Source organism: Erigeron canadensis, chromosome 6, assembly GCF_010389155.1.
Source record: "Erigeron canadensis isolate Cc75 chromosome 6, C_canadensis_v1, whole genome shotgun sequence".
Taxonomy (NCBI): domain Eukaryota; kingdom Viridiplantae; phylum Streptophyta; class Magnoliopsida; order Asterales; family Asteraceae; genus Erigeron; species Erigeron canadensis.
In genome coordinates this window covers 27751210-27764094 of record NC_057766.1, presented here as the reverse complement: position 1 = coordinate 27764094, position 12885 = coordinate 27751210, and the positions used below count along the sequence as shown (strand labels likewise).

General features: G+C 32.1%; 1 protein-coding gene across 1 annotated transcript; it reads left to right on the top strand.

The window, feature by feature from the left end:
• The first annotated feature begins 10735 nt into the window (after positions 1–10735).
• On the top strand, positions 10736–12347 carry LOC122605626. The gene has a single exon (XM_043778585.1). It carries the CDS (start codon positions 10949–10951, stop codon positions 12017–12019), a length of 1071 nt encoding a protein of 356 aa, XP_043634520.1. The 5' UTR covers positions 10736–10948; the 3' UTR covers positions 12020–12347.
• Positions 12348–12885: the final 538 nt, after the last annotated feature.

Genomic DNA, 12885 nt, shown 5'->3' with positions numbered 1-12885 from the left:
CCGGCCTTGAGACGCGATAACACTGCACAATTAGAAGTTGGTATACATAATTAGTCATTAAACATTTAAGTAGATATATATATATATACACATACACATATACGTATACATATAGTATATGAGAAAGACCTTAGGGGAAGAAGAAGAAGATCTAAATGGGGAATAGGAGCAGGAAAAGAGAGGGAATTGAAAGGGGTGATGTTTGGGGGGTTTTGATGGGAGAACAAAAAGGGAAGATGGAAAAAGCGCAAATGGGGTAGGGGGGTGCACTTTATCTTTATAATAATTAAATTAGTTTTTCTATCATCTTGATTATGCTTTGTTTCTTTTGTGAGTCTTCTTCTCCCACATATGTATCTCTCTCATAGCTAATTAACCATTATATTATTATATGGATGATGGTTGTATAAAGCTATTTGGTAACCTAAGCTTAGACGTGAAATATTCACATACTAATCTTTTAATCCATAACATTTATAGAGGCCTAAACATTTATTCATTAAACAATAAATATTAAAAAAAATTAATATATAAGGGGTTTCACACCTAAGCTTAGCTGTCGGACAACCTTATATTCACTTTTCGCTTATTATATACATGACAATATATAAGGGGTTTCACACCTAAGCTTAGCTGTCGGACAGCCTTATATTCACTTTTCGCTTATTATATACATGACATATAATAATGATTTGTGCTAAATCGTATGCTAATGATTTTAATTTGGTCTAAGTATGGAGAGAGTGTTCACATCAACATATAGGTGCATCTCTTCATCATTTGTTTTACTTTTCAAAAAGGATGATAATAAGTATTATTAATAATAATAATCTATGTGAATTAAAACTAAATAATGATTTTAAAATCATTAGTTAGTCTATGATTCGTTTCATTATTACATGAAAAATGTGTTTGTGTTCTCACGAAATTACAATTGTCAAGTCTATTTAAGTGTTAATTACAACGTTCGATCTGTCTCAATATTTTACTGTCGTGTAGATAAAATATCTCTATGTAGTTCGAGTTTAAAGGCATATCAACTTTTTTGGTCAAGATCGTAGTTGATAATCATAAAAACTATTTCTGTTCAATTGAATATATGATGAGTTGATATTATGTTTGCCAACTTGGGTCATTATATCTTTAATTTGGCCAGATCGACATCCATGTACGTAGAACATCGATCACTAGCAGATCGATAATGACGACACAATCAATTGGACGACAAAATGGTTATCCGAAATTTGAACCAATTTAGAACATATGTTAAGGGTAGATTGGAAATAATATGACAACGTATATCTCTAGAAAAGTATAGATATATGGTGAGTATATATACCATGCAAGTCCAATAACAATGAGACATGCTAATTAAGACAAAATTTCAAACAATTAATTAGAACATATATTAAGGGTGGATTGGATAAAATATGACATTTGTTGGCAATGCGGCCCTATATCTATATTTTCCGAACCAAATTATATGACTCTTCCAATTTATAACAACACAAAATATCAATATATGTCTTAATTCTTTTAAAAAAACTTTCATGCACTTTTTTTTTTGGGAAAATTCAAAATTAAATTATGTACTAATATTTTCATCATATATATATTTTTTTATTATTTTCATTTACACTAGTCTTTTAACATTAATTACCTAATACCTATATATCAGCACGACAACACCTACAATACAATTCATATATGTAGATACTACCACTACTAGTTGTTACCACCACCACCAATCGCCACCACACAACCACTTCCACCACCACTATTGCATTGTGTGTGCGCAAAGATGGAGCCGGAATGTTTATCTCAAGGGGCTGATTTAAAATGTTAGTCTTTCTATACGTTTTGTATATATTAATCATTTTTACTTTTTCCCTCTTTTTTATGGGTAAATTTCCATATATGCTTTTAAAATTAAAATTTTAAAAATTACATTGTATCAAATAAAAATGTGGACAACTACCCACACTTCCCTAATCTAGCTTCGTCCTTGATTATGCAGACACCGTCCTAGTCAATTCTAACATAATATACCGTCAAGAAATACATGTTTTATGAATGTCATAAAATATATGTATCTAGAAAGTGTTATTTTAACTTGGGATTATAAATAATGAGAGAACAATTGCGAAAAAAAAAAAAACTTTTGAGTATGTATTGCGAAAATTTATGTAATTAGCAATTGACTTAATTGGACGGCAAATTCCGTTAGATAATAGGGACTTAAGATATTTTCAACAGAAATTAATCTGTGGCTAGTAGTATGTCATGTTGAATCTATAGCTAGTTCTTGGGCATCCCGTCGCGAGGTGGAGCATCAATTAATGAAGTCACTGGGTCGTCGGCACGTATAGATGTGCGTCGATCAGTAAACATTTGGATTTAATAACATTTTCACCGTGACACTTAAACATGGAATTATGAATTTAACAACGCCTAGTTAGGATTAGCCGAATCAAAATTCAGGGCCCATACTTTTGCCACGGAGAGTGTTAAATTCAAAGACAAGGAGAGTGAAATTGAAGTAGGATAAAAATAAAAATAAAAAGAGCAGGGCCCATACTTTTGCCACGTGAAGTGAAAAGGATATCCGACGTGTCAAAGCAGGAAGAATTGTTGGGCTGGGCTAGATTCGGGACCCACTTGGTCTTGTGTTTCTTTTCCTTTTCATCAATCCATCTTTTTGTGCTTTTCCCCTTTCCTCAGTTTTAATTTGATGTCCCTTGTGTATTCCTAACCTCATCACCACTATATGTATAATTCACACATATGTATGTACAAACACATTTTTTTATATAAATATAACCTAGTTAATAAACTATTATTTCATATATTCCAAAAAGCATATCCAAGTTATCTGACTTTGGTTTTCACATTATTACTTTCTTATTCTATGTGTATGTTTCTATATGTACCAATTTCTTAGAGAGATTTTAGAAACCAATATATAAAGCATGATCACTAATTTTTGGATATATGTTGATACTTTTTTGTTGATGCGAGAATTTAATAAAGTAATGTTACCCTAAAGAACTATAAATAGATCTTTACAAAATGAATATATGTGACGCATCAACCACTTTAGTTTTTTTTTTTCTTTTCTTGAATACGATGGTTCCATATTCTTTTATGAAAGATATTTATATTTATAGTGCCTAGAGTTAGCAACCCTGAATCTTTTATTGTTTTTAGAACTGGCCGGCCGGTTGGATCAATTAGACTAGGAACCGACGGGGTAAACAACGAGTAGTATTTTTTAAAAACGTTGTTCGGCGAGATGTTTGAAAACATTTAAACAACCTCGGATTTGAATGTATGCACATTTTACCAGCTCTTTCCAACTTTGTTATTTAATCCAACTAGTTCTTATATATCTCTTCGGACGAATGATATTTTTAACTATATATTAAAAAATAAAAAAGAGGTTAGATTCAGGTGAGGGTTAATATACGAATTGGAGACATTCGATTTCTAGCAATACAATCTTTGGGGCTGGAACTGGAATATATGCTTGCAGTTTCATAATTATCAATTACGTTCTCCGATATATCCACTTTAATTAAATTGATCTCATGGTCTCATTATGTTGTATACGAGCCGGATAATTTGTTGTTACCAAAAATTTATCATCTTTTCACATATTACAATTATAGAAACATTACTTTTCAACTTTCAAAAATCATAGAAAATGTTGGATTAATTCAGTGTGAAATTAAGGTACGTAATTAGTAGTAATTAAGATCAGTAGTGGATCTTGAAAGTTTTAATGGTGGGACCCAAAAAATTTTCTATTTGCCATCATTATGTTCCGGGTATTATATTATGGTTATGCAATACATTAAATCGGGTATTATATTATGGTTATGCAATACACTAAATCAGGTCAGATCAAACAAAAATAACACCAATAATCGAAGTTTTCCATTCAAATTACCAATACATAATTTCTAACCAACAAAAAACTACAACGACTTATGAAAATACCAAGAAAAAAGGCGTGGATTGTGGATTGTGGGACGAAGATCTTGTTACGTGGATTGTGGGTTAAAACATAATTATGAATGAACTAAGTGAATCGTAGTTTATAAAAACTAAAAAGGTAAATTTTATTTTGTTGGAGCCTAAAACTCAAAAAAGAGAGGAAGACTTTGTTACTTGGATTATGAACAATAAAATTAGAGTTAAGTACTTTTTTCGTCCCTGTGGTTTATCATTTTATCACTTTTCATCACCGCCGTTAACTTTTGGCTAAAATCATCCCCGTGGTTTGCATTTCGTCCCTGCCGTTATAACTTTGCCGTTAACCCCCTCACATGCAAGTCACGTGAGGGGCATTTTCGTCTTTTCACCTATTTAAGTGCAAAAATCGTCCATGTGGTTTCTCATTTTTGCATTTTTCATCCTCTCTGTTAAAAAAAGAATAATGGTAACAACTTATCCAAACAAAACAAAAACTTATATATACATATATATATATTTGAGAATCTACTTAATCACCTTCAAATGCAAACACGTATATACAATGTTTTAAATACAGGTATATACCGGTCGGTGTTACCGGCAATACCGGTATGGGGGTGGTACTCCGGTACAACTATTTCTGGCATTTTTGATATTTTTCGGTAATACCGTTCCGGTGTTCTCATTTTTTATTTTTTTGAATTTTTTTAAAATTTTTTTTGTAATATTTTAATATTATATTTTTTTTAATTTTTGAACTTTAAAACTTATACTTTATAATAAAGTACCTATTTGGTATTTTTTTAGTGAATAGTAATTATATTTTGACAATTGAGTTAAATTATAGTAAACTTTATAACATTTTTATAAATTAAATTAAATTAGTCGTACCGCTGGTGTTAAATTACATCTTCATATGTATGTATATATAGGTTTTTGATTTGATTTTGTTTTGGTTTTTGATTAAATTCTTGTTTGGAGGTTTGTTAAAGATAAGGATGAAAAATGCAAAAACGATAAACCATAAGGACGAATTTTGCACTTAAGATGGATGAAAAGACATAAATGCCCCTGGGTTAACGGATCAAGGACGAAATGCAAACCACGGGGATGATTTTAGCCAAAAGTTAACGGCGAGGACGAAAAGTGATAAAACGACAAACCACAGGGACGAAAAAAAGTAGTTAACTCATAAAATTATGAATGGGCTAAATGAATTGTGAGTTATAAAAACTAAAAAGATAAAATTTTATTGGAGTATTAAATTTATTAAACGTATCAAAAGTTTTTAAAAAAATAATCCCTATGGGCCGACTTAATAGATATAATATTTTTTGGACAATATACGAATATATTAGTACTACTAAGCTAAAAAATGACGATAGCTCGGGCCCCTACTGGTCCCCAAAAGAAACGCCCCTGATTACACACTAAAATTAAAAGAACGGGTATGAACATGCATGCAAACGTATAGTATGAACAGGAATTTTTAATGTGTTACACAATACTTTTGATTTTAAAATACTTTTAATATTAATATTAGATATTACCTTAAAAGAAATATTACTTTAACATGAATATATTCTAACTTAATACAATTAAAAATGTTAATTAGTTACTATTTAAAACAAAGTTTTGGAGCTATGAAGCAAAATCTTAATCTTGTTATTGAACGTTTTTTAGATAAATAGCTAAACAATGAGGAAACAGTAGTTTATTTCATTGATTCATATGCCGAAAGGTTGTCGGCCCAATGTCTCTTTTCTGCTAAAAAATAATGGTCACCTCATAAATCTTTGCCCGCACAGAAGAGAATAAAGGTAATTAAGATTTAGCAAAGTAATAAAATACCGTATAGAATAATAACAGGTTATTATTTTATTTGATAAGATAATGATGTATAAACAAAATATACCTTTTCTCTACAATCTACCTTTCACATGCTGGTATGGCGGTATAGGTTAACTATTACGCCAGATTAATCATCTATACGGCTATACCTTGTTAGCCTATTTATTAGAGAGTTATAAAACTTTTGCCTTTTGTAATGTAATTATATATTGAGAAGTGATATTTATATTATAAAATTTGATAATTTTATTATTGGTATTCATTGCATATTTAATTATACAGTATACTATAATATATGTACAATGTGATGGATGTATTAAATTTTATGGTACGATTATCGATTTTCATAATCGTTACCTGATACAAGCGTACGTATCTATGATTAATTAAGAGTAATGGTAGGTGTTGTAAATACTTTGTTATTAAAAAAAACACTTATGATTGGAGCCTTTATCTCTGGAAACAGAGGTTATGGGTTTGATCCTTATACACAGCAAGACTGGAGGTCCTTTTTTATCTTTGGTAGAACCTGAAAGCAGTCTCTCTACCTTTGGTAGGGGTAAGGCTGTCTATATACCAACCTCCCCATACACCGAAGACGGTATTGGGACCCAAAATCTGTTGAAAACGGCATTAGGAGTTACTTTACTTATGATTAATTTTGAGTCATAAATGTGAACGATACATAAAATGTTGGAAATTTCGGAATTAGAGTTTCATATATCAATCATGCTCATAATAGTATAGATATCTTGCCGATTCATTATTTTAACTTTGAATGGGATGAAGAACAAACATGTTTGATGCGTATGTTCAAACAAGACTATGGGTGATTTGGAAATTTAAGAACGAACAAAACAACCTATAGGCGTCACACATACTCTCAAAAAGCATTTCAAGCTTCAATTCGATCTTTTGGTTAGCTATTGCTAGTAGATGAAATTAGTGTAGATGTATTGCCTTATTGATTGGAAATTTAAGAACGAACAAAACAACCTATAGGCGTCACACATCCTCAACAACTTTCTCTTTTTAATCACTATAAGAAACACATTTTTTGCTACAAAAAATGTCATAGCAAATTCGCAAATAATGAGACCAAAAGTCGTAGAAATAGGTGATTTACGAGAATATTAGCCTATATAGATATACTAATTAACTTTCGTTATTAAAATAGAAACGAAGAATTTATATATTCGTAGATCGACGTAACTTGTTTTGGATAGATTCGATAAAAAGCCAAATTGGCTGCAACTATATAAATATAATATAATATGTTGTATCTTTAGGATTAAGTTTTTGTCTTGATCGATGTTTCTTGTTTAAGGGACTCAAACTTTCTGACAAGCTAATCAAATATAGATCTTGATCACGTTAGTAGACGATTTCTCGTACTTTCTGCTTCATTCTAATTAGAAATGTAAAGGTCTTGTTTGTTTGTTGCACATTTTGAACACACATGCTTGAATATTCTTTTACATGTGCTTTAATTAGTTGTTGTCTTGTAACGCCTCACCTTTTCCTTTTTCTTGGATTTTGTTGATCGACTTAGGCAGGATCACGAATCAAGTAGTCAGGATGACAGGATCGATCACATGGATGAAAGGATACAAAGAAGTATAGCACCATCGATTACACTACCTTTAGTCTACGAAAAAACTTAATTAACTTCTACCCCTCTCATGATTGAGTACCGGAATTTTATAACATATCTTTTACTAGTAAAACCTATCATTTTTAATGAAAAGAAACATCAAATTTTCAATAAAATTTGAAGCAAAAATTCTACCTAAAATTATGTAAAATTATTACATGTAAAATAATAAAAAATACATTTACAGTTTTACATTATGGGAAAAATAAATATGTAATTAGAAGCATGTATCCTTCTCCATTCCCCCTCACAATCTTTCCCTCCTAAAAATCACGTATGTAAATACAAAATCATCTTCCTCACAATCTAATAGCAGGATACTTGTTAACCCCCTTACATTATATACTCAGCCCATAATCTAGTACATTATATTCAATAATTTAAACGAAAGGAGATAGTTGGGCCTTCGTTAACAATCACATTTTTTGGCTAGGCCCACTTATTGACTTTTAGAGTTAAAGGCTTAAAGCTTAAACGCATTTTTAAAGAGCCCATATATTTGGCTTTTGTACTTCTGGACTTCTGGTTTTGTGTTTTTAAGAAGAATGGATGTCCGGCTGTCCGTGCTTTACTACGACGAGTACGAGAACCTATTTTCCAAAACTAAAAAATAGTTAATCCCAAAACCTTCACTTTGTAATACACTAATAATTGAAAGAGCTTAATATATAACATGAAAATGACAAAGATAAACCTATTAAGCATTAAAATTTCCAATTAGTGTTTAATTTCGATAAATAAAACTGAGGGCAAAATGTTAATTCGAAATGACAATAAAAAAGTTATATTAAATGTTATAAATACAACCATGTTGTCATTTATATTAATAAAAAAAATAGGTTTAACCATAAAAGACAAAATTAAGGTTATTCTATCTAATTTAAAAAACCAAAAAAAGAAAAAAAAAATAGTGTAAAAACAAATTCATAATCTGCTTGTATAAATATTAATAAGAACTGGTTCATTGGTAAGTTCTTTGACCTTAGGAAAATCCGTCAGGGTTCGAATATCACTTTCTACGTTTGTAAAAGTAGATTTCTATGGGAGTTTCCGAGAGTCTTGGGGTTCATCTCAGGCATGCGTGATTCGAATACCGTATACTGCCCAATTGGATGTCACTGTGGTGTTTCGACTGCTAACTACTAACTAGTAACTCGCTTTAAAAAAAAGAACTATATATAAAAACCCAAAGTAGTGACTATAAAAAAGAACTATATAAAAACCAAAAGTACTGACCTATGTAGCACCGAAACGGATACGGCAAAGCGGCACGGGAATGATACGGGAACAGAGAACGGCAAAACTAAAAAATTTAGGATACGGGTACGACAAAGATACGACAATAAAAAAGTTTTAAAAAATAAAATATATTGATTTTATATAGAGAGAGACTTGAGACTTCAGAGATTATGTAAAATTATATATGTATAATTTTATAATATATGTTTGATGGTGATAGGTGATCACGGATTAAATTTTTAATAATCAATTTTGGAACAGAAAAAGTCTAATGGTGATCTTATTTGTATAATTTAGTTGGTTGTGTTTGAGAGTACACATAGTCGCAAGATGGAAGTCGTTTTTGGAATACAAAAAACTCATTGAAACCCTAATATTAATTAGATACGGTATGGAAACACAGAAACGTTTCGGTATATATGAAAACTTCAAGGAAACGTTTCGTACGCGTTTCGTACGAGTTTCCGTTCCCATGGAGTTTCTGAAACGGGTACGCCTACCTGTTTGGAGTTTCGGTGCATCATAAGTACTGACTGTATGATGTTAGTATTAAGGACAAAAAGAATATATGTAAAGGAATTCAAACACGTTACAAGGATTATAGTGTTAAGCCCAATACCACTCCAACAGAGTGTTAATTCTTTTTAGGCCTAACATCGTATATACTTCATTTCCAAAACGAAACTTTGACCTTTGTCTATGAAGATAGATGAGTAAAACCTTACAAACGAAGCCTTACCTTCATCCCCAGTTTCCCACAAAGATTGATGCCTTGAATTCGTGATATCTTTCGATCATAAGCGTAATATCCCATACCCCCCACAAAAAAAATAAAAATTACAGAGGATTCGATCATATCTTCTACTTGGGCCAATTACTGAGTGTACTTGCATATACTGGATGAGAGGAAAGCATCAATAAAGGATGAAGAGATAAACATCCCCAACTACCTCTTCCACGACATTCCAAACTACTCAGACACTATCACCCTCGTTATGCCACAATCAGATGCATCCACCAGTTATGGTGGATAAAAAAGTAAGTAAGTAACTACTCAGTGCCGTCTTCTGCGGGTTTTGAGCCCCAATACCTCGACGGTGTATTGGGGAGGTTAAGATGTAGGCAGACCTTACCTCTACCTAAGTAGAGAGGCTGCTTCTAGTTTCTACTGAAATAGTAGAAAAGGTCCTCCAACCTTTGCATGGGATGAGGATCGAACCCATGACCTCTGTCTCCAGAGACAAGGGTGTTTATGGTGGATAAAGTCTATGTTAATGATAACTGCGAATCTTAAAAGCGCATAATGTAAGAGTAACAGAGGTTAAACAAGCTGAAAACCTTTGCAGAACTTTGGAATACTTTAGCGAGGAATTTGATCAAAGGCAACACCTTGAAACCTACCTCCATTACTAGCATCACACCTAAATCTTAAACAGATCCCATGCAAAAATCACAAGCCTGCGCTTATGGGATCTCTCCCAAGAGAACCCTTTCTACTCATAAGAATTGCCGACCGTTTCCACCTTCCGCACACTTACTATCACTCGTAATCATCTCACAAGGCAAACCAATAATCAATCGCCTCAACAGGCTCGACAACAAGAAGTCTTTAGTCAAAACCTCAAAGACAACTCCTAAAGATGTGACTTTTGTTTTTTTTGCAAAGTATATTAAAAATTTAAGATGTGAGAGACATTTCACTCAACTTATGTGTAAAAGCATTATATTTATTTTTCCTGTAATATTTAACTGTTAATTATACTAATTCTAAATATAAAGCATTTATAATGACCCCGTTAACTCAAATACTAATCGATGCGTATAAACTTTTATTTTTCCAAATCAGATCTATAATTGACATAAAAAAAATCAAGAATTCATATCACTCCATTTATATTGCTCGAAATTGAGAGGGTACCGATAAAGGCATAAAGCTCGAAAAGTCAATGTTGAAAAAACAGTCGGTGATAATTCGTTCGTGTAAATCAACTCCAAAAAGATAAAAAAAACACACCGTCACAAACAATAAAAACAACAATCTCACATCTCTCTTTCACTTCTCTTCTTCTTGTTCATTTTTCTTCTGTTAAACCATACCAATCACATACACATTTCCCTTCATTCACAATCTACCCCCTTTACTAAACACCCACCACCAACAACAACATAAATATCCATCAAACAAACAAACCCATTATGCCCATTTAAATTTCCAAAAAAAAAAAAATCATGTTTTTTGGTGCCATACAATTAGGACTAATGGCTGCTTGTGTTGTTCTATTTGTACCAATGGGTATGGCAGGTTGGCATCTTAGTAGAAATAAAGTTTTGTTCTTTAGTGGTGCATTATTCATTACACTTGCTGTATGTATACATCTTATTCCTTATTTCCCTTCAATGTTTAATAATCAATCTCAAACTGCTGTTATCATGAATCAAGATTTTAGTTCTAGTTCTAGTTCTTGTATAAATTCTGTAAATTATGTAACTTTTTACTCTAATTTTGATGGGTTTTCTTGGAATTGGGATAATAGTTCAAGATCTTTAGTAAATGATGATGATTGCGGGTTTTCGAAGCTCGGTCGGGTCGATGTTTCGGATCTTTTGAATGGGTCTTGGGTTGTTGTGGCTGGTGATTCACAAGCTAGGTTGTTTATGGTTTCTTTGTTGGATTTAGTTTTAGGGTCTGATGAAATGGAAAAGATTCATGAGGATTTGTTTAAAAGACATAGTGATTATCATATTGTTGTTGAAAAAATCGGGTTGAAAATGGATTTTATTTGGTCACCTTATGTTAGTAATTTGACTGATGTTGTTACGGGTTTTAAACGAAATGGAACTTATCCTGATGTGTTAGTTATGGGTTCAGGGTTATGGCATATGTTGCATTTTACTAATTATACGGAATATGGTGTTGATTTAAGGTTGTTAAGGGATTCATTAGGAGAGTTAGTTCAGGTTGGTAATACGGATGGTGTTAGTGCTAGGCCGGATTCTGGTAGGACGTCGCATTTGTTTTGGCTTGGTATGCCGACGTTGATAAATAGGTTGTTGAATACAGAGGAGAAACGAGTTAAGATGACCCGTGAGATGTGTAATGCTTATGATCAAGAGCTTTATAATAGCAAGATTTTGAGGCAAGATGGTGGCTCGTTTTTGTTGCTAGATGTTGGGATGTTAAGTAGTAGATGTGGGTTTGATTGTTCGTTAGATGGGATGCATTATAATGATGTGGTTTATGAAGCTTCTGTTCAAGTTATGCTTAATGCCTTGCTTATTGAATCTCATCAAAAGCTATGATGCGATATTACGGATGATTTTTGTTGCTATTCCACTTGTAAGGAGGTACACTTTTGAAGATTGATGAAGCTTATATTCTAGTAACATTACCAGAAATGAAACTTATTAGAGTACGATTCTTTTCAACATGTATCTTTGTCTTGAATTGCAATTTTTAGATGAATATAGAGTTCCATTTTTTGATTTTTCCCTCATGTTAGTAACAATCGATGCTGTAGATTCACATGAATTGTATTCAGTACCTGGTAGATATAATCTCTGGAATTGCAACTTTGTAGACATGAGAATATATGAAGTTTTTCACGAAATAGATTGCAGATTTGTCCCATATTGTTCCATCGTTGTGACTTGTATTACTATTACTACCTGCTTGCCAGAAATTATCTAGCTCACTAGCTGTGTTGTTGGATACATTCTCTGTGCTCATTTCTCTTTTGCTAACAACCGCCTTTCCTAGTTTTTCCCTACATAAAGAACCATTATTTGGACAAGTGAGGTAATCCTCTTCAATTTGACATATAGTTTCATTTTAGATAATCTTTTCATGTCTTGCAATTTTAAAGTGTGTTTGCTCCATTATGGCATAGAAACTTAGAAGCATGTAACAATAGTGTTTAGTGAATAGATAAATACATAGTTACATGAAATATGAACTCTGAGTCATTTTCGTGTAGCACTTTAGCGATTACTTATGTATGAGTTTTCACATAATGCACAAGATTGTATGCAATGGTGTATGCTTTCATATCTGATATCATGTTGTTAAATGAGATGGTGCAATGTTTCAAGGATTTTAGATTTAGTTGGACTGAAACAATGTACTTGGTATGAAACTTTTGCAGTACTTACAGGACAATAGCATTATA